The sequence below is a fragment of the Lagenorhynchus albirostris genome, chromosome X, assembly GCF_949774975.1.
Source record: "Lagenorhynchus albirostris chromosome X, mLagAlb1.1, whole genome shotgun sequence".
Classification (NCBI taxonomy): Eukaryota; Metazoa; Chordata; class Mammalia; order Artiodactyla; family Delphinidae; genus Lagenorhynchus; species Lagenorhynchus albirostris.
In genome coordinates this window covers 104,194,993-104,220,370 of record NC_083116.1, presented here as the reverse complement: position 1 = coordinate 104,220,370, position 25,378 = coordinate 104,194,993, and the positions used below count along the sequence as shown (strand labels likewise).

Here is a 25,378-nt window from a genome sequence, read left to right as displayed (position 1 = left end):
GAAGACTTCATTGCGAAGGGGTATTTGAGTAAAATCATAATGGTAGAGACTGGCTGGCTGCTCATTAAAAAACTTCATTCTCTTCTTTTAACTATGAAGCTAGTTGTCATGTCACATTCTCTCTGGCCATTAGGTGTGACTACATAACTGAATTCTAGCCAATGGAATATACACAAAAGTGATTCTCACCGATTCCAGGCCTGGCTCTTAACCTCACCACCCCCACATAGATGATATTCCTTGTTCTTTCTCTTTCTAATGTAGAAAAGCATAGGGATTTTGAAAGCCACATGTTAAAAATGTCAGCGCTACAAAATCAAGGTAGACTGGGTCCCTGATTCACAATTTAGAGGGGAGCTGCTCGCCTGCTGATCAGAAGCAACTTTTTGAAGTTTGCATGAGTGAGACGTTTCTATAGTGGTAAGCCACTGAAATGCGGGGCTTCTACTTTAACATCGGGGCTCTACTTTAACATAGAGTTCTGGGAAAACATAGAAAAGAAGCAATTATTATCATAATCATTCTCCTCCACCTCCTCCTTCTCCTCCTCCTCCAAGACCCTTAACATTTAGAATTTTCTCAGAAAACCTAAGTGAACATCTACTGGCTTTTAGAATGGAGGCATGTGGTCTAAGAACAACTGTACTTGGAAACAGTAGTTTGGAATGTAATCTGTTCCTAAGGAGAACAGGCGTGGATCTTATCTAGAGTCAGGGGGATGTGGTGGTTGTAAGAGTGAGTCCCTCTGAGTAAGAGACATTGAAGCTGAACCCTGAAATATGTATAAGTATGACTAGATGAAGCATTAAGTGGATAGGTTCCACACAGAGGAATTACCTTCTTGCAAGGCAGAAAATACACCAAGATTCAGAAGAACTGAAAGTAGACCAGTGTGCTTAAAGTGTGGTAAACAAGGTGGAGAGTGGCGGGAGATGAGGCTAGAGGGATGGGCAGATGCCAGGAGGCCATGGTAGGACTCAGAATTTTTCTTAAGTGCAATGGTAAACCATCTACTAAGGGTCCTAGGAACTCAAATGGAGGAATGACCTCTCAGGAGCCTAGGAAATATATTTATTAGATGAAAAAGGCAGTAAAAACACTGTAGAAAGAGGAGCAGCATGGACAAAGGCATGACAACGTAAAACTTCACGGCCTATTTAATGTTTACATAGTGAAGGCATGCGGAAGGGGATTGGCAAGAGAAAGTACCAGAAAGGTAGGCTTGGGTCAGATTTTGAAGAGCTCTACAGGCTTGCTAAGGTTATACATCCCCTCTGAAGTGGCAGAGAACCATTAAAGATTTATAAGCAGAGGTATAACATGCTTCTGTTTGTAGTCTGAACAATATATTTATTAGTCATTAAGGCTATATAATAAAAGTACTTAATTAAATTGATTGTGTAAATGTAATAACTTTTACTGAATTATCCCTGGGTATTAAAATTTGATCATGGATGATTTCATTAGTGAATTATTCATTCTACCTTCCACATTAATGATTAAATTCATTCAGCACTGGGTACAGGGTACAGAGGAACTTAGGAAGTCTACCTAACAGATTACTCAAGATTAGTTTTCACCCATAAAGTAGACTACTTCACTTAGTGTACTTTTAAAAACAGTGGAATCAAGTGATAATGGATTTTTTTAAAAAAGGCTAAGTCACCTATGACAGAATCAATGCATTGTAAACTGAAATATATAGTTCCTGGTCCTTAGACCAACAAAAAAGACAGCAGACTGACACAGCATTGAGAAAAAACATCGTCTGTAGGTTTATGAAGATTGAAGGTAATTTCTCTCTCTTGACTGGGAGGTGACTACCATTACTTTCATGCTGAATATAGGAGAGAATTGTGTTTCCATTCTCTAGAGAGAGCTGATGGTTTCTAAGAAACCGTCACATCATTTCTTTACTACGACTCAAAAAGCAAAGTATAATGCAAAAGTGACCAAAATGAAAGGCCATTAGGTAGCACATACTGCATATATAAATATATGTAGTACAATTAATATGAAGAAAAAATAAGATTATCCTTCCCCCAAATAAGCAAAAATAGCCATACCTAAATTACATGGAGTAATGAGGGACATATTGATACCAATTTTTAAAAAACTTTAAAGAAAATTCAAGCATACACAAAGTATAATGGTATAATCAGTTTCCATTACCCACCATCAAGGTTAAACAATTACTAATATATTGCCAAATCAGCTTCATCTATACTTCCCATTTTCTAGCATTTGTGCTTTTCTTTCCAACTTTATTGAGGCATAATTTGCATATCATATAATTCACCTATGGTAGGCCTGTAATTTAATGGTTCTTAGTAAATGTATAGAGTTGTGTGCATTATCACCTCATATTCCTCAGTTTCTCCTTCTTTCATTGGTTTAAACTCCAGTACAATGTTGAATGTTTAGGTCTTATTTAATTTCCAAATATTTTGGCATCTTTCAAATTTATCTCTGTCGTTAAATTCTAATTTAGTTTTGATGTGCTAAGAGAACATGATTTTTATGAATTCAATCCTTTTAACTGAGATTTGTTTTATGACCTAACATATCCTTGAAAATATTCCATGGGCACTTTAAAAGAATTTGTACTCTGCTGTCAATTGGTGGAATATTCTATAAATGTCAAATTTGTTGATAGTGTTGGTCGTCTTCATTGCTTCATTGTCAAATATCATTGCTAATTTTATGTCCAATTGGTCTATCAAATACTGAGAGTGGGGTATGAAGTCTGTAACAATTATTGCTGAATTGCCTGTTTCTCCTTTAAATTCTGTTAATTTCTGCATCATGAAATGTGGGGCTTGGTTGTAATTATATTTATATTTATAATTGTTTTATCTTCTGATGAATTTACCCTTTTATAATTATAAATGTCATTGTCACTAGTAACATGTTTTATCTTAAATTCTGTTTTGTCTGATATTAGTATCACCATTTCATTTTTCTTATGGATAGAATTTGCATGGTATTTCTCCATTTTTTGTGTTTTTTTTTTTAACTTTCTAACTATGTGTCTGGTTCTCAAGTATTTGTCTTTTACACAGAATATAACTGGGTCATTTTTAAAATCCAGCTTGAAATATCTTTTAATTGGAATGCTTAATGCACTCACATTTACTATAACTACTGATATATTGGAATTTAAAACTGCCATTTTGATATTTTTTGTCTCACTTTTCTTTGTTCCTCTGTATATCCTTTAATGTCTTCTTTCGTTAAATACACATTTTTAGTGTACAGATGGAAAGATATACCATGTTCTTGGATTGGAAGAATCAATATAGTCAAAACAACTATACTACCCAAGGTAATCTACAGATTCAGTGCAATCCCTATCAAATTACCAATAGCATTTTTTGCAGATATAGAACAAAAAATCTTAAAATTTGTATGGAAACACAAAGACCCCAAATAGTCAAAGCAATATTGAGAAAGAAAAATGGAAATGGGGGTTTCAGGTTTCCTGACTTCAGACTATACTACAAAGCTACAGTCATCAAAGCAGTATGGTAGTGGCAAAAAGATGGACTTACAGATCAATAGAACAGCATAGAAAACCCAGAAATAAACCCAGGCACCTATGGTCAATTCATCTATGACAAAGGAGGCAAGAATATGCAAGGGAGAAAAGACAGTCTCTTCAATAAGTGGTGCTGGGGAAACTGAACAGTTACATGTAAAAGAATGAAATTAGAACATTCTCTAACACCATACACAAAAATAAACTCAAAATGGACTAAAGACCTAAATGTAAGACCGGATACTATAAAACTCTTAGAGGGGCTTCCCTGGTGGCGCAGTGGTTGAGAGTCCGCCTGCCGATGCAGGGGACACAGGTTCGTACCCCGGTCTGGGAAGATCCCACATGCCGCGGAGTGGCTAGGCCCGTGAGCCATGGCCGCTGAGCCTGCGTGTCTGGAGCCTGTGCTCCGCAATGGGAGAGGCCACAACAGTGAGAGGCCCACGTACTGCAAACAAAACAAAACAAAACAAAACAAAACCAAAAAACTCTTAGAGGAAAACATAGGCAGAACACTCTATGCCATAAATTGCAGCAATATCTTTTTGGATCCATCTCCTATAATAATGAAAATAAAAACAAAAATAAACAAATGGGACCTAATTAAACTTAAAAGCTTTTTCACAGCAAAGGAAACCATAAACAAATAAAAAGACAACCCACAGAATGAGAGAAAATATTTGCAAATGATGCAACGGACAAACGATTAATATCCAAATTATGCAAACAGCTCATGCAGCTCAATATCAAAAAAAACAACAACTCAATCAAAAAAATGGGCAGAAGACCTAAACAGACATTTCTCCAGAGAAGACATACAGATGGCTAAGAGGCACATGAAAAGATTCTCAACATCGCTAATTCTTAGAGAAATGCAAATGAAAACTACAATGAGGTACCACCTCACACCAGTCAGAATGACCATCATCAAAAAATCTACAAGCAATAAATGCTGGAGAGGGTGTGGAGAAAAGGGAACCCTCCTACATTGTTGGTGGGAATGTAAACTGGTACAGTTACTATGGAGAACAATATGGAGGTTCCTGAAAAAATTAAAAATAAAGCTACTAAATGATCCAGCAATCCCTCTCCTGGGCATATATCCAGAGAAAACCATACTTTGAAAAGATACATGCACCCTAATGTTCACTGCAGCACTATTTACAATAGCCAAGACATGGAAGCAACCTAAATGTCCATCAATGTATGAATGGATAAAGAAGATGTGCTACATATATAGAATGGAATATTACTCAGCCATAAAAAAGAATGAAATGATGCCATTTGCAGCAACATGGATGGACCTAGAGATTATCACACTAAGCGAAGTAAGTCAGAGAAAGACAAATACTGTATGATATGACTTAAATGTGGAATCTAAAATATGATACAAATGAACTTATTTACAATATAGAAACAAACTCACAGACTTAGAAAACAAACTTATGGTTACCAAGAGGAAAGGCGTGGGGGAGGGATAAATTAGGAGGTTGGGATTGACATATACACACTACTATATATAAAACAGATAGTCAACAAGGACCTACTGTAAAACCCAGGGAACTTTACTCAATACTCCGTAATAACCTATATGGGAAAAGAATCTGAAAAAGAATAGATATATGTATAACTAAGTCACTTTGCTGTACACCTGAAACTAACAAATATTGTAAATCAAACATACTCCAATATAAAAAATAAATTTTAAAAACCCAAACAAAAAATAAAAAAAAGATTACATATGCATCTTAATTTATTGTAGTCTACTCAGATGAAAACTAATTTAACTCACTCCTATTACGATGGCTATTATCAAAAAAAACCAAGAGATTACAAGTATTGGCAAGGGTGTGGAGAACAGGGGACGCTTATAAACTGTTGGTGGGAATGTAAACTGGTATAGTCATTTTGGAAAACAGTATGGCAGTTTCTCAAAAAGGTAAAATTAGAACCATCATATGATTCAGCAGAAACACTTCTGGGCATGTATCAAAAGGAAACAAAATCACACTCTTGAAGCAATAACTGCACTCCAAAGTTCATTGTAGCATTAATCCCAATAGTCAAAACGTGGAAGCAACCTAAGAACCTAAGTGCCCATCAACATATGAATGGACGTGAGATACACACACACACACACACACACACACACACACACACACACACACACACACACACGATGGAATGCTATTCAGCCTTAAGAGAGAAATCCTGCCACTTGTGGTAATGTGGATAAATTTAGAGGACATTGCAGTAAGTGAAATAAGTCAGACACAGAAAGACAAATAGTGTATGATCTCACTTACATGTGAGATTGAAAAAATACTTGAACTCAGAGAAACAGAGTAGAATGATGGTTGCCAGGGGTTAAGGGTGAGAAAAGTGAGATGTTGTTCATAGGGTACAAACTTTCAACTGTAAGATGAATAAGTCTTAGAGATCTAATGCAGAGCATGGTGACTACAGTTAATGACATTGTATTATATACTTGAAATTTGCTAAGAGAGTAGATCTTAAATATTCTGACCACATGTACACAAATAATACCTATGTAAAGTGACGAATATGTTAATTAGCTTGATTATAGTAATGATTATACAAGGTATACTTACATAAAAATACCACATTGTACATCTTACATATGTACAATTTATTTGTTCATCATACCTTAATAAAGCTAGAAAAAAAACTAATTCCAGTAAAATACAGAAACTTTGCCCTGATAAGCTCCATTTTCCCTCTGCCTTTGTGCTGCCATCATCATATTTATTTCACCCATATATATTATAACACAAAAATTCAGTATTATAATTACTGTTTTTAAGCAATAACATGTCTTAAAGGGGATAGAAGAAAAGAGAAATACATACCTGTATTTGTACAGTTTTTTTAATATGTATCTACATATTTACCAATTCTGTTGCTCTTCATTTATTCTTATAGATACGAGTTAATGATATCATTTCTTTCAGCCTGAAGGAGTTCCTTTAGTTTTTGCATGTATGTCAGGCCAGCTATCAAGAAATATTCTTATTGTTTGTTTGAGAAAGTCTTTGTTCCCCCCTTTTTTTTTTTTTCCGGTACACAGGCCTCTCACCGTTGTGGCCTCTCCTGTTGTGGAGCACAGGCTCTGGACGTGCAGGCTCAGCGGCCATGGCTCACCAGCCCAGCTGCTCCGCGGAATGTGGGATCTTCCCGGACCGGGGCACAAACCTGTGTCCCCTGCATCGGCAGGTGGACTCTCAACCACTGCGCCACCAGGGAAGCCCTGCCTTCATTTTTAAAGGATAAATTTACTTTATCTAGAACTCTTGGTTGACAGTTTATTTTTCTCTTTCAGAATTCTGAATATGCTGTTCCACTGTATCTGACCTCTATTGTTTATGATGAGAAGTTTGCTGCTAATCATTTTATGTTTCCCTGTACAAGATGAGTCATTTTTCTCTGGCTTTTTTCAAGATTTTTCCACTTGTGGTTATATTTCAATAGTTTGACTGTGATGTTTTCAGGTGTTCTTGGGTTTATTGTTTGGGGTTTATTGAACCTCATCATACAGTAGCTCCCCTACATATGAACGAGTTCCATTCCAAGAGCACATTCATAAGTCCAATTTGTTCACAAGTCCAACAAAGTTAGCCTAGGTACCCAACTGACACAGCTGGCTATATAGTACTGTACTGTAATAGGTTTATAATAATTTCCCCACAAATAATACATAAAACACAAAAAATACAGAAACCATTTTTAATCTCACAGTACAGTGCCTTGAAAAGTACAGTAGTGCAGTACAGCAGCTGGCATACAGGGGCTGGCACTGAGTGAACAGGCAAGAAGGGTTACTGACTGGAGAAGGGAGAGGAGGTGGGAGATGGTGGAGCTGAAGGATCCTCAGCAATAGGAAATGGATGGCAAGCTGCAATTTCACTCACGTCTGACGCTGATGGCACAGGTTCTGGTTCCTTGCTGGATTCAATACTATCTACCCTCTTGAAAAAGCAATCCAGGGATGTCTGGGTAGCAGCTCTTTTTTTCTTGTCATAGATGACACGGTAGCACTGGATTGCATTCTGAATGGCTGCTGCAACCTTCGTGTACCATTCTATATTTGGGTCCTGTGACTCAAAAACTAACAGTGCCTCCTAAATAAAGAAAATCCCCTTGCCATTTCCTGCATCGTGAATCTCTTCTGTTCTTCAGTTACTTCTTCTTGTCTCTCTTCATCCTTTCTCTGGGCTTCCAGTTCCATCAGGTCTTCATTAGTAGGCTCCTCCTGTTGCCCAGCAAGTTCCATCGTTATGGCTTGGCGCTTCTCAGCAGTACCAGCTACATCACCGCTGCTTTTACACTTGCTTCCAGACATCCTGGGCTTGCAATAAAGATACTGTACTACCGTACTCTATACAGTACTGTAAAGTACACAAAAGCACAACCACCTGTAGAGGATGCACGCACATGACAATATATGCCAGGCACGTGAACTAACTTACATGATTGGACACGCGAACGCAGTTTGCATCTTGGAAAGTTCACAACTTGAAGGTTTGTATGTAGGGGACTTACTGTATTTGCGAAGTTTTGACCGTGATTTCTTCAAATAATTTTTCTGTCCCTATCTTTTTCTTTTCTTTTTGATACTCTTATAATACCTACATTGATACACTCAATGTTTTCCCAAAGGTCTCTGAATCTCTGGTCATTTGTTTTTCATTCTTTTTTTCTCTCTGCTCTTCAGACTGAGCAGTTTATATTTATCTTCAAGTTTACTGATACTTCTGCCATCTGAAGTCTCTTGAACTACTTTAGTGAATTTTTCACTTTAGTTATGGTACTTTCTTTTTTATAATGTACATCTGTTGATATTCTTTATTTACTGTCATTGTTATCATACTTTCCTTTAATTATTTAAACACAGTTTTTTTTCCTTCTTAAAGGTATTTATCAATATAATAGGAGCTTTGAAGTCTCTATCTGGGCCAACTCAGAGACAAATTCTGTTGTGTGCTTTTTTCCCTGACTATGGGCCACAGTTCCCTGTTTCTTTGGATGTATCATAGTTTGTCTACAAAATTCAACATTTTACTTAATATATTGGAGCAGCTCCAGAGTCTGATTTCCTTCCACACCCCAGGGTTGTTATTATTGAAGTTATAATAACTTATCTGGACAATATCTGTGGAATGTTTCCCCATAGTGTATGACTGTTAACAACCTTTCTCTGTTTTGTTTTTTTTTTAATGTCTAGCCTACTAGAGGTCAGCATAGCTTAGCTGTCATTAGGCAACGATTGGTCAGCAGTTGTGTTCAAACACCTTGAGTCAGTAAAATTTCCAACTTTTGTCAATGGATCTGTATTTATATAAGGGAATGTATTCAAATTTTAGACAGTTTTAAAGTCATCTTACAGCAGATATATGGACAACTTGTCCAAGTCCTTTATGGCTGTCTCATTTCTCATATATTCCTGATAAATCAAATTTCTGACTAGTCTTCCAGTCAATTGTTTGCCCCAAGCAAAACAGCAATTTTAGGCCAGCTGAGTTGCTAATCAGCCCATTTATTTGCCACCTAGTTCTCTACTGATACTGATGCTTCTGGGCATGGGGTTTTATACACTTGGCTCCAAATAAAGTCAAACCCTCTGGCAGTGAAGCTGGTGGTTTTCATGTGTTATAAAACCCTGGTCTAAGAACTATGCTGACCAAGCTGGTGGGTGGAGACTGGGAGCAGTCCCAGGCCAAAAACACCAAAGACTACCACTATTCTTATTCAAAGTTCAATAGTTTTCCTTATATAATCACTTTTCAATTAGGTATATGCTTTTGGTTGACTTCCAGAATCGTAAAATATTTTGTACAGCTTTTGCAGGTTTTCGAGTAGATCTGTTGACCTACTCATTTTGCTAACCCAGAAGACCTGTTTCCAGAGAGTAATTTCTAAGCCCTCCTTATGTGCCAGGCACAGAACTAGTCAATTTAGTTACAGTATCTCTAACCCTTACAGCACCCCTACAAGAGATGTATTATTATCCTTATTTTTCTAATGAGTAACATAAGACTCATAATTTAAGTAAATTGCCAAACAAACAAAAAAGCAAAATAAAAGTATAAACAAATAGTACCATGCTATTTACTTCCAAGGGTAATAAATACAAGTGGGAACATAGGTGGTTATTGTCCAGCATTTAGTTAGTTTTATTTTACTGGCCAACCCCAACGCCAATTACTCTTAGTTTCCACTGTCCCATGGAAAGGTTAATTGGCAAGAAAATACCAAATAAATCCGTAGGAGAAACAAGCTATTTTTGTCATGCATACACCCTGATCACTTTATAAAATATATTACATTGGTTCATAGAGTAGAGTTTTGTTCTCACATATAATCCTAATAAAATACAGGGACCCTCATGACCCTAACTTTTCATAGAGTTACATGCACAAAAACCCAGTCTAAAAACAAAAGATCACTGGAAAATAATCCTAATTTTAATCCACATTTCTGGGTCAAAAAACGGTATGAATTCAGAAGTTACAGAAGATTCCAGAAATTCCACTTCTTCTCCTCCTTTCTTTCATATCCATCAACTGCTTCAGAATCTTTCAATTTCTGAAACTCTCCACAAACTAGACCCATATTCAAGTATTCTCGTGTTTTCTTTACTTTGTAGATCAGCTTTCCCTCTCTACCTATGTAATTGCCCTTTACTCAGCCTTCTTTACTTATTATCCAAATTCCACATCATTTAATACTACCAAAGATAGTATTACCCTTAGATATTGGAGGAAGCACAAATATGAGAAGAGACAGCCTTGAGTCTTTCTAAATGGTTAGTAAAGATGGAGGGAACCCTTTTTTTCTAAATTTTTTTTTAAAAAATTATTTTTGGCTGTGTTGGGTCTTAGTTGCTGTGCACGGGCTTTTCTCTAGTTGCGGCGAGTGGGGGCTACTCCTTGTTGTGGTTCTCAGGCTTCTCATTGCGGCTTCTCTTGTTGCGGAGCATGGGCTCTACGTGTGCGAGCTTCAGCAGTTGCAGCACGCGGGCTCAGTAGTTGTGGCTCGCAGGCTCTGGAACGCAGGCTCAGTAGTTGTGGCGCACGGGCCCAGTTGCTCTGTGGCATGTGGGATCTTCCCAGACCAGGGATCAAACCTGTGTCTCCAGCACTGGCAGGCACATTCTTACCCACAGCGCCACCAGGGAAGTCCAACACTCATTGTTAATTTGTCTTGTCGCTGTTACCCTTATTAGCTGTTTTGTTCACATAGGTAAATATGATCATAGGACAATAGAAAAGGCACAGATTTGGGGTCAGCATCACTGACTTTTAGTCCTTGATCCTTCTATAATTCTGATTAGCCTTGGCACAGTATCTTAATCTTTTTGAGCTGCAATTTGATAATTTGTAAAATGGACAAAGGAATACTGCCATCCTCTGATTACCATCTCACAGTCAGGAGAGAGGGTGGACATGAAAGATCTTTAAAACTGAGTTGCTGTGAAGATTACACAGGGAAACATTTGTAAAACTCTTGACAAAGACCATTCATTGGATTGACACAAAATTTAGTGTCAATATTAACTCTGTTACTTCCAAGTTTCTAGCCTTGACAGGTGAATAGAGAGTGATGCCACTCAGAGTACCTTCTGTGAAGGAATAGGACATATTTAAGTGTTGTATATACTGATTTTGAGGCCTCAGTGGGACTGAGATACGTCCAGTGGATTTAACTACAGGAGATCATTGATGGCCTTGGCAAAGATTGTATCAGAGCATCGGTGGGGACCAAGAGCAAAAAAAAAAAAAAAAAAAAAAAAAAAGAGATGAGATAAAAGAGAATATGTGATTTGAAGTATTAGTGACTAGGAAGAGAAGGATTCAAATGGGAATAACTACTAGGACGGGGAAGTAAGAGACCTTTCACAATTTTGGCTGCCTAGAATCTGAACACCCTGCATACATGGTGGGATTTCCTAAGATCAGTGTGGAATCTGAAGGAGGAAGTTCAGTTTTTGAATCTGGAAATTAATGACAGAAAATTGCAAGGGACCATTTAGAATTCCATCAGCAGTGGCATCTGTCACCCCACCTGTAGTGGTGGAGTGGTCCATGGCAGCATGCAGACACAGGGTATGATTTGGACTGTTGTTCCCAGAGCTGAGCCTCTCCCTTGGTTTCTGCCCATTTCTGAGCCGATGTTCTAGCCTTCTATATGGGAATAGGAGCAGGTCTTTAGCCTTCTCATAAAGTCAATTTCTGCTTACATTAAAGAGAACTGGATTCTGTTATTCACAGCTAAAAACCCTGACAAGTACAGTGGAGCACATTAAGAAAGGAGTGTTGGTAATTTATTTTTAATCTGGGAGCTAAATATACTTACTTGGTCAAGGGTAGGAAGCCAGTAGAGAAAGGATGAAGATACACTTATGCTTGTGTGCATACAGGGGAGAGAGAATAATTAATTGGGCAAGGTTCCTGTGAACTAAGAGATAAAGTCTTCTGAAAATGAGGAGCTATTATTATACTGGTGAATGTATAACTAAGTGAAAAATTATTAGATTAGCAGCTCACACACATATGGTGTTTTCCATTTTAGAAAAGGTTTTTAAAAATATATTTATCAGTGGATAAAAAGAGAAAAAAGATATTTTCATTTAAATTAATCTATATGGAAAAAAGCAATTATTGTAACTTTAGATATATATTAACGGCCGAACTACACCAGTTCAGAATTACTAAAACAGACTTGTTAAAGGGAACATGAGAATAGACTAGCACACATATCTAAGGCATCCTACAATTATATTAAATCCCAGGAAGTAATCAATGAAGTGATCAACACATTTTTATCTCTAGTCCAGGTTTCCCTTTGTGCACAAAGATGGTCTACTGACCTGTGAATATTGTGTTTCTTTTTAGTGGTATGATGGCTTGTAATTCTAACATAAAAACACTTCAGAAATGATTGCTCATAATGTGAAATATGTCTCATAGGACAGGCTTTGAAGGTAGTCATTTCAAGTTTCCTCAGCAACAAGGAAAATGGAAAGAATGCAAAATGCCTTTTGACCTGTTTTAAGAAAATGGTGGGATCCAGGTGGAGCTGCTGTTGAGTCAGACAGACAACAATGGACAGATTTTAGACACCAATAACCTTAAAGGGAGAGTACATTTACAGGACTCCAAGTATGGAGTCTTATGGGGCATGCTTTGCTTTGTGCTTATTTCTCATGTTATAGGCTCTCTAGCTACCTCTGTATTGACCGTCTGCATTTCATTGAATGATGTATCCATGCTTTAAATATGCTGTAGACAACCTCGCTTTCACCAGCGTGTCCCAAACATACCCAGAGGCCATTTCTGATCTGCGATTAGTAGGATGAGAACTTTGAGCTTATTTTTTTGTATGTTGTGATGAATATGTTCTCCTGGTCTGTCTCCCATATTTTGTCTACCAGCGCTTCTGATTTGTGAGTTAAGGGTGGTAGTGTGTGACCCCATAGAGATCACAGGTATTAATTACTTCAGTCAATTAGTCACCACTAGTATTCATCTGCCACAGTAGCTTCCTAACACCTGAACCCTTTCTCCACAGCAGTGTTTATTGGTTAATACGTACTCTGGGAACTCTCTTTTGTTTACCAGCTAGTGAGTAAATGAAATGAGAAAGGGATCTCATTGAGAAGCGGTTAGTTGACTGGGGATTGCTACCATGGCTTCACTGAGAAGAAAAAGGCTCAGTGCCTTCAGCCTTGCACATCCAAATGCGTGTTTTCTGACTACCTTGTTTTAATTGTTCCACAGGCCCCTCAAACCTACCATATCCCAAGTTGACGTCTTTATGTCTGATTTGCCTTCTTTCCATCTGCGTACGGACCCTTGTATTTCCTCTCATAACTAACAGCACTATATTCGGCCAATTCTCCAAGCCAGAAGTCTGGGGAAGGAGGTTCTCCCAGAATCCTTCAAGCTCCCAACCCTCTCATCTAATCAATTACCAAGTTATTTTACTTTCTTCTACTGAGTATCTTGAATGTGTCTTACCTTTATAAGATTTATTTTGCTCAGACACTCATTGTCCTTAATCTGAAATACTACAAAACTACTTAACTTGAGTCACCCAGCTGCCAGTCTCACCCTCTTCATTTCACCCTGAGCTCAACTGTCAGAGGGGCCTATATGGTTCCAAATCTCATCCATTGAAAAACCTCCCCATGTTCTTCTATGCCATCCCAGAAAGAAGTTTTTTGAGATATAAAATCTTTTATGACCTGGTCCATCTTGACTGCTCTATTTAGTACCACACCACACTTTGTCCTTTAGACAAACAAGAGAAATCCTCTTATTAAACTTGATTGGGATGACTGGATAGGCAGGTTTTGGAACAATATTGTTAAGCTGGACGGATTATATGAAGTCGTTTATGCATATTTAAACATTTTATGTTCACCTAGAACATAAAAATGATCATTAACTCACTACTCATTTGGTATGGGGGAACTGAGTGAAATTCAGCATATCCTTTCTTGTATAAAACACTCCTAGACTGCATAATCTATGACTTTTAGTTTTGATTTCTTTAGAGTAAGATTTAGAGACACTGGAAAAAAATCTAAATGCAAAATCCTTCCAGATTTTTGTGGTTTCTACCCTCTACCCCCAATTTTAAATAGTTGCTTCATCCACATCTAATTGAACAGTATTATTTGCTAATCAGTCTTCCAAAGCATTCAACTTAGTTTTAATAGAAACCACAATTTTCTTTCTCTCTGCATTCCAATTTTATTAGTTTATATAATATTTAGTTGAATAAGAAAATTCTAAAAATAAGAATAACTTGCATAAATGGGTTGGGAACAGCACACGGTTGCCTCTTAGAAATCATACTCTCAAGTGGTGGGAGGCAAGGTGGTTTCAGGAAGTCCACTTGAAAAACTTTTAAAAACATCTATAAGTTACTAATATCCAGCATTCAGTTTGGAATAGGAATTGGGCTGTTGGTTTTATAAATAGAATGAAGAGCTTAGAATAGGTAAATGAGTAAAGTAAATGGAGATTTAAGAGAGCATATCTATACTGAACTGCATGTAGTCCTTCAACGTATCCACTCTTTGTTTCATTGATTTTGCTCCTATCACGTTTCCTCTCTGGTCTGTCCATTCATTCTTCATTTGACTCCTGCCAACCTACAAGGCCCATGCCAGAGATCATCCTCCCTACTTCAACTCCCACCTTCCCAGCCCCATAAAAGTTGATACAAGACCATACAGAGTATGCATTCACTTGTGTATCTATAGAGAGTGATATTGTCTGTACCAGCCAATGTGACAGCATGTTTGGATCTAGCTAGTCAGTTTCACTAGAATTTACCAAGTTTCAAAGAAGAAAATAGGACCTAAAAGGATTAGCTATGAAGCTAATTTTTCATAGTCTTTTGATGAAGAATTATGAATGCCCTTGAAAGCTTTTCAAGAGTCATCAGAGAACAGATGGGAAGAGATGAGCTTTTCCATAGACACCTGTGGATAACATCGGTATGATCCTCTCTGATCAATCTAAAAATAGATCTTTGGCGATATGGATTGCATCTAAAATATCTTCTGGTTACAGGTTGGATGAGGGTAAAATACCTAATTTCAAGTCTAATTCCTACTTAGATCACTAGAATTTACTAGTTGTGATCCAGTAAGACTGACACAAACAAATGTACAAAGTGCTTGAATCAAAGACCTTCTTTTTGGTGTAAATAACTATGGGAATTGAAGTCATTTTCTCTTAAGAGTATTAAACTCTGGAGAACACCTAAACTATGCGTTATTAACCCAACTTCTTCCATTTTTAATATTAAAGCTGATCAAGTCCAATTTTCAGAACTAAAAATGTATCCATGGAAATGTGATATTATAAAAACATTAAAAAAATTGTTCTGGCTCTGTAGATCTATTTTTAACCTATGTAACAATGTCAAGTGTAAAGATTTAAATGCCTAGCTTAATTTGAATTGAAAAATTGAAAATTTGAATTGAAAAATTTGGATAGAAATTTTTACTATTTAAATTGAGAAAATAGTTTTTGGTCATCCACATGTACTAGATTTTCTGCTAAGTATTGTGGGTTATAGAGAGGAGAGTAAGATGTTGCCTTGCCCTCATGAAGCTTTCAATCTTGCTGGGGAAATAAAATATATGTACATATGATATATAATAGATATGTAAAATGTTATGTGAGTGTTACGAAAAGGAGCAAGAAGAACTTGAGAGCAAAATACTTCTGCTTGAGAAGAGCAGGTAACATTCATTGAGGAAATAGCACTTCAGTTGGCTTCTGGAGCATGGGTAGGATTTTGAACAAAAATTAAGAGGAAAGGCAATTTAACACAAAAGTAAATGGCTTTTGCAAAAGCTGAATGACAGAACACTTCAGGTCATTTTATGCTTTAGACACCAGCTGAAATGGTGAAAATGGCAGATAACATGCTTGCAAAGATAGGTCAGAACAGATTTCATGTACTATTCACTTGCTACTGAGTATGGCCAGGTAAGGGAATGGGCTTGGTAAGTGAGAGTCTGGTGGGCAGAAACTGTAAGTGAGAAATAAAATATTTCTTGCCATATCAGTAAACAAAGGATGTCACGGTCCTCAGAGATTGCAGCCCTCCACCAGTGAGTCCTGAGGGAACTCAGGAAGGAAACAAAGAATACCTGCCACCTAGCAGCCATAAGACTGCAGCTATGCCTGACGGTGAGCCCTGAGGAAACTCAGGATGTGAAAAGACAGGATACTGGCCTGAGACAGCTGGGGTGCATATCAAACGAATGATTTCAGTGAGCCCAGACTCTTGCATCTTCCCATAGGAAGAGAAGTGCTAAATTCCTTAACCTGAGATAGCTGGTTTTCTTTAATGAACAATAATCTTTTGACTTTCAGACTACCTGCCCTTTGTTGCAAAACTCCTAGTATCCTAGCTCCCCTCTCGCCTCACCTCCTTGGAGCAGTTTTCTCAGGGTTACTTGAGATGCTGCCTCCCAGGCTTGAAGGCCTCAGTATGTCTGCCGAATAAAACATAACTCTTAACTTTTAGGTTGTATATATATTTTTTTAGTCGACAGAAGTATATCTTAGAGAATACTAAAGGTCCAAGCTAAGTAATGTAAAATCGGATCTAGAATAACAATGCGAGACTTAGGACTATTTGGGCTTATATCCTGGTTCAAACACTTGCTAATTATGTGATCTGGGGCAAAGAACTTCAGCAGTCTGTGCTCCAATTGCCCTTCTGTAGACATGGAAATAAGAACAGAGATGTTATGAGGATTACATGAGCTATGTAAAGCACTTGGAACCGCTCCTGGCAATATTAAGTGCTGTCACCACCACCACCACCATCATCATCATCATCAGTATATAAGGGTCTATATAATGTATTCTTAAGTCAAATGTCTATGGGAAAGCAATTAATATAAACGACTGAGGTGGAACAACTGTGGCAAACTGAAGAGAAGGCTTGCTTGCCCAAACCAGTGCTGCTCAAACTTTAAGATGGACATGAATCACCTGGGAATCTTGTTAAAATGCTGACTACGATTTATTAGATTCTGCATTTCTTAGCAACTCCTGGGTGAATGTCTGTGCTCTGGTCCAGAGACCACACTTTGAGCAGCAAGAAACATCTGTTACTTTGTTGCAACTGATCATGCCTTGAGAGAACGTCGGAATGAGTGCCTAGTAGCCAGATCTAAGGTTTCAAAACGAGACAAAAATCCTATTTTTTTAAAATATGAAGACTCTCAATTTTTAAGTGTTGACAAATTATTTCATAACAGTGCCTATGTAAAAAGACCACACGCTTTCCAAGCTAGATTCAGCTTATGGGCACTCAGTCGGCAAACTCCGGGCTGGATTAAGAATCAGGGTTAAAACTGGTGATAAGACACCAGGGAAGTTCAGGTATAAACAAGTGGACTAGAGTCAGGGCTGGAGGGATCCTGCGGGGCCAATGCTGAATGTGTGAAAAGGCTTTTAGCACTGGTTTACACGCATATGTTGGCTACATTTAAAATATGGCCTACACTACAAACAGACTTGTGAATTATAGTAAAATTTTGGTTTTTATTTTGTAGAAAACAGTGCTGTCTGAAGACTATTTTGTTAGGGACATCTGAATTAGTGAGAAGCCAAAATTGAAGAAGACTTAATAGAAAACAGTTGTCTTACAAAGGGTGCATAGAGTAATATGAATTGCTAATGGAGATTTTCAAGAAGAGGTCCTACTAGGCCTATTTTAATGAATTAGATAAGGCTCATTTCTAATTAACAGCATCTATTTGCATGCAAACAGTGAGCTAAGGTCTTTAAAAAACAATTTCTTCCCTTAAGTACATTCAGGAATGCCTCCCATTAGCTTATTTACACCATTAATTTGCTTGGTAAACTAGCATAGATTATATACAGGTAAACTTTGGTTCAAAAATTCAGCAGTAGAGGCACTGAAATGAATAAGAAGTTACTGCTTTTACATGAAGTCTAACACAATAAGAACTTTTTAATATGCTTAGCCTTACTTTGGATTTTGATGTATTCTGATTGATAGAGATGTTTGCATCCTTGCAAAAGTAACATGAAAACATTTTTTCCCCTAGTACTGCTTGCCAGAAAGGTACCAGTATTCCTTTGAGAAGGTGTTACTGCCCGGGTCTTGGCTTCTATATAACATTCTCCAGTGAAGGAAATCAGAGGTCCTTAGAGAATGGTAGATTCCATACCTGGGGCAGGGAAAATACAAGGTGAACCTGGGACATTTAAGCAGAAAGCTTGAACGGGTTCCCACTGGTTAAATTTGGTAGAGGTGAGGATCAGCAAGAATGATAACTAATTCATTACAACATACTGACTAAATCAGAATCCGTAAGTCCATATTGAGATCAAAGAGAGAAAAAAAGGAAGTGTTTTCTTTTTTTTTAATAGAAGAAATCAGTTTGTAGGATTCATGTCAGAACTAGGAAAATCATAATTTTGAGTCCCCAGTGTAACAATTGGGCCAGGGAAGGATCATCAATGGGTATTAAAGCCATCAGATGACTTACTAATTTCAAATAAAAATATATTACTTTACAACTCAATATCTAATGGTTGCCACCTTAAGCAAGTGATCAAACTTAGCAGCATTTAGACTGAGAATACCTCATATTATGTATCTCCTGATGTGATAAAAATTACATAGCATCCTATATGAAGTATTCTTGCCAAAAACATTTGACTTGTATCTTTTCAAGTTTCATCTAGACCCAACTTCCAGTTTAAAAGAAATACAGAAAATAGAAGGTAAATGGAATCGAAATTGGAAAAGAAGTAAAATTGTCATTGTTTGCAGATGACATGATACCACACATAGAAAATCCTAAAGATGCTACCAGAAACTATTAGAGCTCATCAATAAATTCAGTCAATTTGCTGGATACAAAATTGATAAACATAAATCTATTTCATTTCTATATACTAACAATGAAATATCAGAAAGAGAAATTAAGGAAACAATCTCATTTATCATTGCATCAAAAAGAATGAAATACCTGGGAATAAACTTATTTAAGGAGGCAAATGACCTGTACTCCAAAAACTATAAGACATTGATGAAAGAAATTGAAGACCACACAAACAGAAGGGAAGATATACTGTGTTCTGGGATAGGAAGAATCAGTATTGTTAAAATGACCATATTACCCAAGGCAATCTACATATTCAGTGCAATCCCTATCGAATTACTAATGGCAGTTTTCACAGAACTGGAAGAAAAAAACCTTAAATTTGTGTGGAAACACAAACAACCATGAATAGCCAAAACAATCTTGAGAAAGCAGAATGGAGCTGGAAGAATCAGGCTCCCTGACTTCAGGCTATACTACAAAGCTACAGTCATCAAAATGATATGGTGCTGGCACAAAAACAGACATATAGACCAAAGGAAAAGGATATAAAGCCCAGAAATTAATCCACACACTTACGGTCAATTAATCTACGACAAAGGAGGCAAGAATAAACAATGGAGAAAAGACAGTTGCTTCAATAAGTGGTGCACGGAAAACTGGACAGCTACATGTAAAAGAATGAAATTAGAATATTCTCTAACATCATATGCAAAAATAAACTCAAAATGGATGAAAGACCTAAATGTACGACTGGACACTATAAAACTCCTGGAGGAAAACATAGGCAGAACACTCTTTGACATAAATTGCAGTGATATGTTTTTGGATCTGTCTCCTAGAGAAACAAAAATAAACTAATAGGACCTAATTAAAAGCTTTTGCACAGCAAAGGAAACCATAAATGAGATGAAAAGACAACCTATGGACTGGGAGAAAATATTTGCAAATGATGCTACTGACAAGGCATTAATCTCCAAAATATACAAACAACTCATATGACTTAATATAAAAAAAGCAAACACCCCGGGCTTCCCTGGTGGCGCAGCGGTTGAGAGTCCGTCTGCCGATGCAGGGGACACGGGTTCGTTCCCTGGTCTGGGAAGATCCCACATGCCGCGGAGCGGCTGGGCCCGCAAGCCATGGCTGCTGAGCCTGCGCGTCCGGAGCCTGTGCTCCGCAAGGGGAGAGGCCACAATAGTGAGAGGCCCGCGTACCGCAAAAACGAACAAACCAACAAACAAACGACCCAATCCAAAAATGGGCAGAAGACCTAAACAGACTTTTCTCCAAAGAAGACATACAGATGGCCAAGAGGCACATGAAAAGGTGCTCAACATTGCTAATTATTAGAGAAATGCAAATCAAAACTACAACAAAGTATCACCTCACACCAATGAGAATGGCCATCATCAAAAACTCTACAAATAATAAATGCTGAAGAAGGTGTGGAGAAAAAGGAACCCTCCTACACTGTTGGTGGCAATGTAAATTGGTGCAGTCACTATGGAGAACAGTATGGAGGTTCCTTAAAAAAACTAAAAAGAGTTACCATATAATCTAGCAATCCCACTCCTGGGCATATATCTGGAGAAAACCCTAATTTGAAAAAATGCATGGACAGGACATTAAAAATATGGTGTTATTTTCAATTTTCTTGAGTATGATAAACACTCACAGTTATATATGGCATGTCATTATTCTAAGGAGATGCATGCTGAAGTATTTAGTGGTTAAGTATAAGAGAGTTTATAATTTACATGCAATTGTTAAAACAATAAAAATTTGTGTGCGTATGTTATTTCCTATATTACATAAAGGCAGATACTGGGGAGGTAGAGAGAAAGAGAAAGAAAAAGCGTATATGGTGAAATGTTAATTGTTGAATCTAGAAATGTAGGAGGAGGAGAGGAGGGTATATGGTTATTCATTATGCTACTTTTTTTCAACTTTTCTATATGCTTGAAATTTTTCACTAAAAAATGTTGGAAAAGAAAAAATTCAAGCAATATTTTCAATCCAGTAAAATTTAAATTAAAGTTGTTATTCCTCAATATATGTTAGTACAATTTTTGTCTTATCTGTGAAATGGAGGAAGTAATACATTCGTCAAAAGAAAAGAGAGAGAATCTCTTAAGGTCATTTTTTACTGCTATGGGCAATGATTCAGAGATTCCTCAATTTAGGGATTGCACCTCCCATTATGCTGCCTCCCTCTTTCATTCAATCTTTCATAAACTGGCATTATTCTAAGTAAAATACAGTTTCTTATGTTGTCAGCAACCCATTGCTTGAAGACCTGCCCACCTACATTCCCTTGACTGGTACATCTCCTGGAAAACTCCAGGATAAAATAAATGAATGTTTGGGGATGGTGACTACACCATCAAAAAGGAGTAAAACCATGGTACTGGGTTGGCTAAAAAGTTCGTTCGGGTTTTTCCAAACGACCTTTCCAGCCAACCCAATATATGAGAATGAGGTCTGGGCAGATTAAACGAACACTGACTAGAAATAGTGTTGTTGTTGTTGTTGTTTTAATGTTATGGACCCCTTCAGCAATCTGGTGAAGCCTGAGACTTCTCAGAATAATGTTTTTAAATCCAGAATATAAAATACATAGGACTCCAAAGGAAGCCAATTGTATTGAAATAGTTTCAAAACTATTAGAAACACAAATTTGTGATAAAGTAATGCTTGCTTGTTTATTATTAACACATTAATAAGATACTGTGTAGATCTAATAACTACTGCAGTTTTGAAGCAGTGATAAGCATGAACCATATTTTGAGATATATGTAACAACTCTAATGAGATAGGAGAACATCTGTGATTTCACAGATACTGCTAGCATTGCTCTGGTTTGTTGCCTATATTCAAAATGCAAGGGGATGCTCAACTTCAGTTAAGAGGTTAGTGAAAACAAAGAGGTATTTCCCCCCATTCAAGCTCATGGCGCCCCTTGAATTCTATCAGTGGACCGAGGCTTAAGAGTCTTCATATACAGGCTTGCTTTGTTTTAACCTATGACTTCCCTTTATGGTCAATAGGTTTTCATTTGCATCTTCTTCATTTGCAAAGACCTTTGTGGTGGCTAAGCCATCATTAAACTCATTACTATGATGCTTAAACCTACAGATGTTATCCAGTTCCTCAGCTTCGTAATTGAGGCAACAGTAAATTTTCTATATTAAATTGCACAGCTAATTGACTATTTTATACTTCATTTACTTCCAACACAGACTAACCTTAATGGATGTCCACTGCTATTTGAAATTTTCTGAGAATTTTCTTCTCATATTTCGGATAGCTTACATTTTCAAAGAGAAATGTTTAAAATTATGTAGCTATAAAGCTACAAATAATTTTTGTAGACTTTAACTGCTTAAATTATACACTTTTTTTCATTTGTGTACATGGACTAAGAAATATTACTGATTTCCAACAGACGCATTTAAATCCCACTGCAAACTAAGAATACTGTTGTCACCTTGAACAGTCATCTTATTTTTCACCTGTGCAATAAATAACTTCTATCTCCTTCTAACTTCTGCTTGGGGTGCACTGAAAGCATGACAGTGATTAATAATAGTCTCATGTACAGCCCTCCCACAACTGTTAGGTTAACATATTCTTTATAAAATATTATTTTACTTATTTTTACTTTATGTGCTACTGGGTGCTTGGAAATAGCTGTGTGTTTGTATAGAAATGGCACTTATATTTTATTACTTTACATTTCATAAAATTTAAATGATACAAAAATCCTGAGTGTGCCACAAAACTGATCTGAGTAGAAACTTAAATATGCTAACATTTATTTTTTAAATGTATCATGAAGTAGACAACTTTAAAAGCTGAGTTAAAAAAAAACTCAAGGAAGCTGATCTTGACTTTTTAAGGAACAAAAGTGCAATAGTTAATGTAGGTCAGAATGTTTAAATGTGAGAAATTTTTTCTAACCAATTACAGCCAAATCCCTAGCTGTAATTAACCTACAGTTTGTGTAGTATTTCACAAGAGTCAGCATACACCAATTTCGTATAAGCTTAGAAAGATCTAAAATTTTACAGCTTATTTGGTGAAACACGTATATTGCCCTATCTTCATTTATAAGTTATAATTTGCATTTAGAAGTCAATAACCAATAACAAGAATTTAAAAATCCAGGTAAGAAGTTACGGAAAATATTAACAAGCTTTACTCAAACATTATATGAGTAAGGTATTTCAAAATGAGAAACAATACCTTGTATACAATAACGAAAAAATAATCCTCCAATCAATTTAATTCACTTTATGAATTCAACATATTCTTATATATGCTATTCAATTTTCCTTAATCTCCCCATTTCTTAACATCTTATTTTGGACTAGATTGGGTCTGGGGCAGAAATGATGTTATACAGGTTTAAACCTGCCCATAGTGTAAATATATCAGTTATTTAAATAATGGGATAGTTGTGTATTTAATAGAAGGTTTTCAATTTTGGGGAAAAAAAAAGTGTATGACTTTCCCAAGGAAGCGATTTAACTACAAAGTTTGGATCTTTATTTTATGATTATATATATAATATATAAAACAATATATATTTTGTTTTTTATATATATATAATATTTTCTAAACCAAGATTTAAAATAAAAATGTTTTTAGATGATGCTATTATTTTTTAACTTTAGCAAGATTTGTGTATGTGTGTGTGCACATGTGTGTACATCAACTAATGCATTCACTTTGTACAGCAATATGAATTGTACCTACTTTCTGAATAATGGCAACATGAGCAAAGGCGGCCAGAGGAGGTGGGCAATGACAATGAACGTAATTCCAAAATCTTTCTAACACATCCTCACCAAAGACGCTCATCAGCGAGTTGTTCTAGCTTTCTGAATATTAAAATCCACCTATTATGTAGATGGTAGGTAGGAAGCAAGAGCTTGGCAGTAGAACTGAGTTTTCATTGTTCATAACAATAGTCTCATTTGGTAAATAACGACCAAGTCCTCCCTTATGAAATAGGAAACATTCGCAACAACTGGAAGCAAAATACAAAATCCTGTTTATAAAAATATCTATGTTTTCCAACTGCAGCACCACACACTTGGCTTTCTGTGCTTTCGATACATTCCAAGGGAAAGTTAAATGATGATTGAATTCAACACTAATCTTTCTCAGGTTTTGTTTTCCTCTCTAGATTTGAACGTTTTCAGCCCAAGTCCCCCTTCCAGAATGTACTAAGAAATGTAGTGGAACTAAAAGGTAAATATGACTATCATGTTTTTCAGCATAAGTCACATTTGTAGCTGGTAAAAAATCTAGCCAAAGAGCAGTCTTTCCTACAAAATGGTCATTTATAACTTCCCTTTCTCATCTTCTTTAAAAAATAATTGAGACTCAGCTTGTTTAAGCTGGAATAGACTGAAGACATTCATATTTAAACAATCATGTGTGATTTTTAAAACAAACTTCAAAATTTAAAACAGTCAAAAAGCACCGCCTATTTAACTAGCAACAGCTACGTATTTTATTATTCTAGAAAAAGAAAGAACAAGTTCACTATTGCTATTAATTGTTGATGGGCTCCTTAACGTTAGTGCCTTTCACCCTGGTTATAATCTTTCACAAAATCTTTTTTTTTTTTTTTCTTTTAACAGCTCCACTACAACTTCAGAATTCCTATTTTATCTGTTGCCCTACCTCTTTTTTCTTTCGGCCAGCTGTTTGCAGACCTCCTGCCACCGCAGATTCAGGCTTCCCAATTTTTCTTGTAGAATACTGGCATCTGTTTTTGAGGACTGCTGAATTATTTCTTCCCCATTTGCATTCAATACTCTGACAACAGTTTGCCGCTGCCCGATGCCATCCTGGAGTTCCTGTGAGATACCAAAAAGGCAAAACAAAAATGAAGCCCCATGTTCTTTTATTTGAGAAAAGATTAAACAATGTGCTACCACATGCAGTTCTATTGGGAGAGAAAGAAATAAAAAAGCTCCATGTGAAAGTTTCTCTATGAAACTGACATGCCCATATCCAAAGGATACAAGACAGAAAGACACCTTTTATGTGTCAGTAAAAAAGCACCCTCTCAGTTCAGCTCGTTTTTATATTTGTAAAGCTTGTCAGCTAGAGGATGTTATAATGTCCTACAAATCAATTAGTTGGAAACCTTCTCAAGAGCAAATTCGATTTCTTGTCCCCACAAGGATATTCCATGTTTAATATTGTATGAAGTGTTGTAAAATTTAAACATGAAGAAAGTATTTAGATTTCTTCGAGACTGTCAATATGAGAGGTGAAAAAGAAGAAACATAGTGTAGCCAGAGTATTTTTTAAAAAAGCCTCGAGATACTTAAACAAAAATTCATTACTATACGAGAAGGAAATTTATTTCAAATTGTTTCCATCAATGAATTTTGCATTATAAA

The 25,378-nt window shown here is 36.6% G+C and overlaps 1 protein-coding gene across 1 annotated transcript in view; it reads right to left on the bottom strand.

Annotated features, from left to right (window-relative positions):
- DMD (dystrophin) overlaps nt 1–25,378 on the bottom strand; it is a 2,123,521-nt gene that overhangs the window by 849,574 nt on the left and 1,248,569 nt on the right. Inside the window, exon 45 of the mRNA XM_060138437.1 lies at nt 24,651–24,826. Coding sequence (XP_059994420.1) covers nt 24,651–24,826 — 176 coding nt within the window. The remainder of the gene's footprint in view (nt 1–24,650; nt 24,827–25,378) is intronic.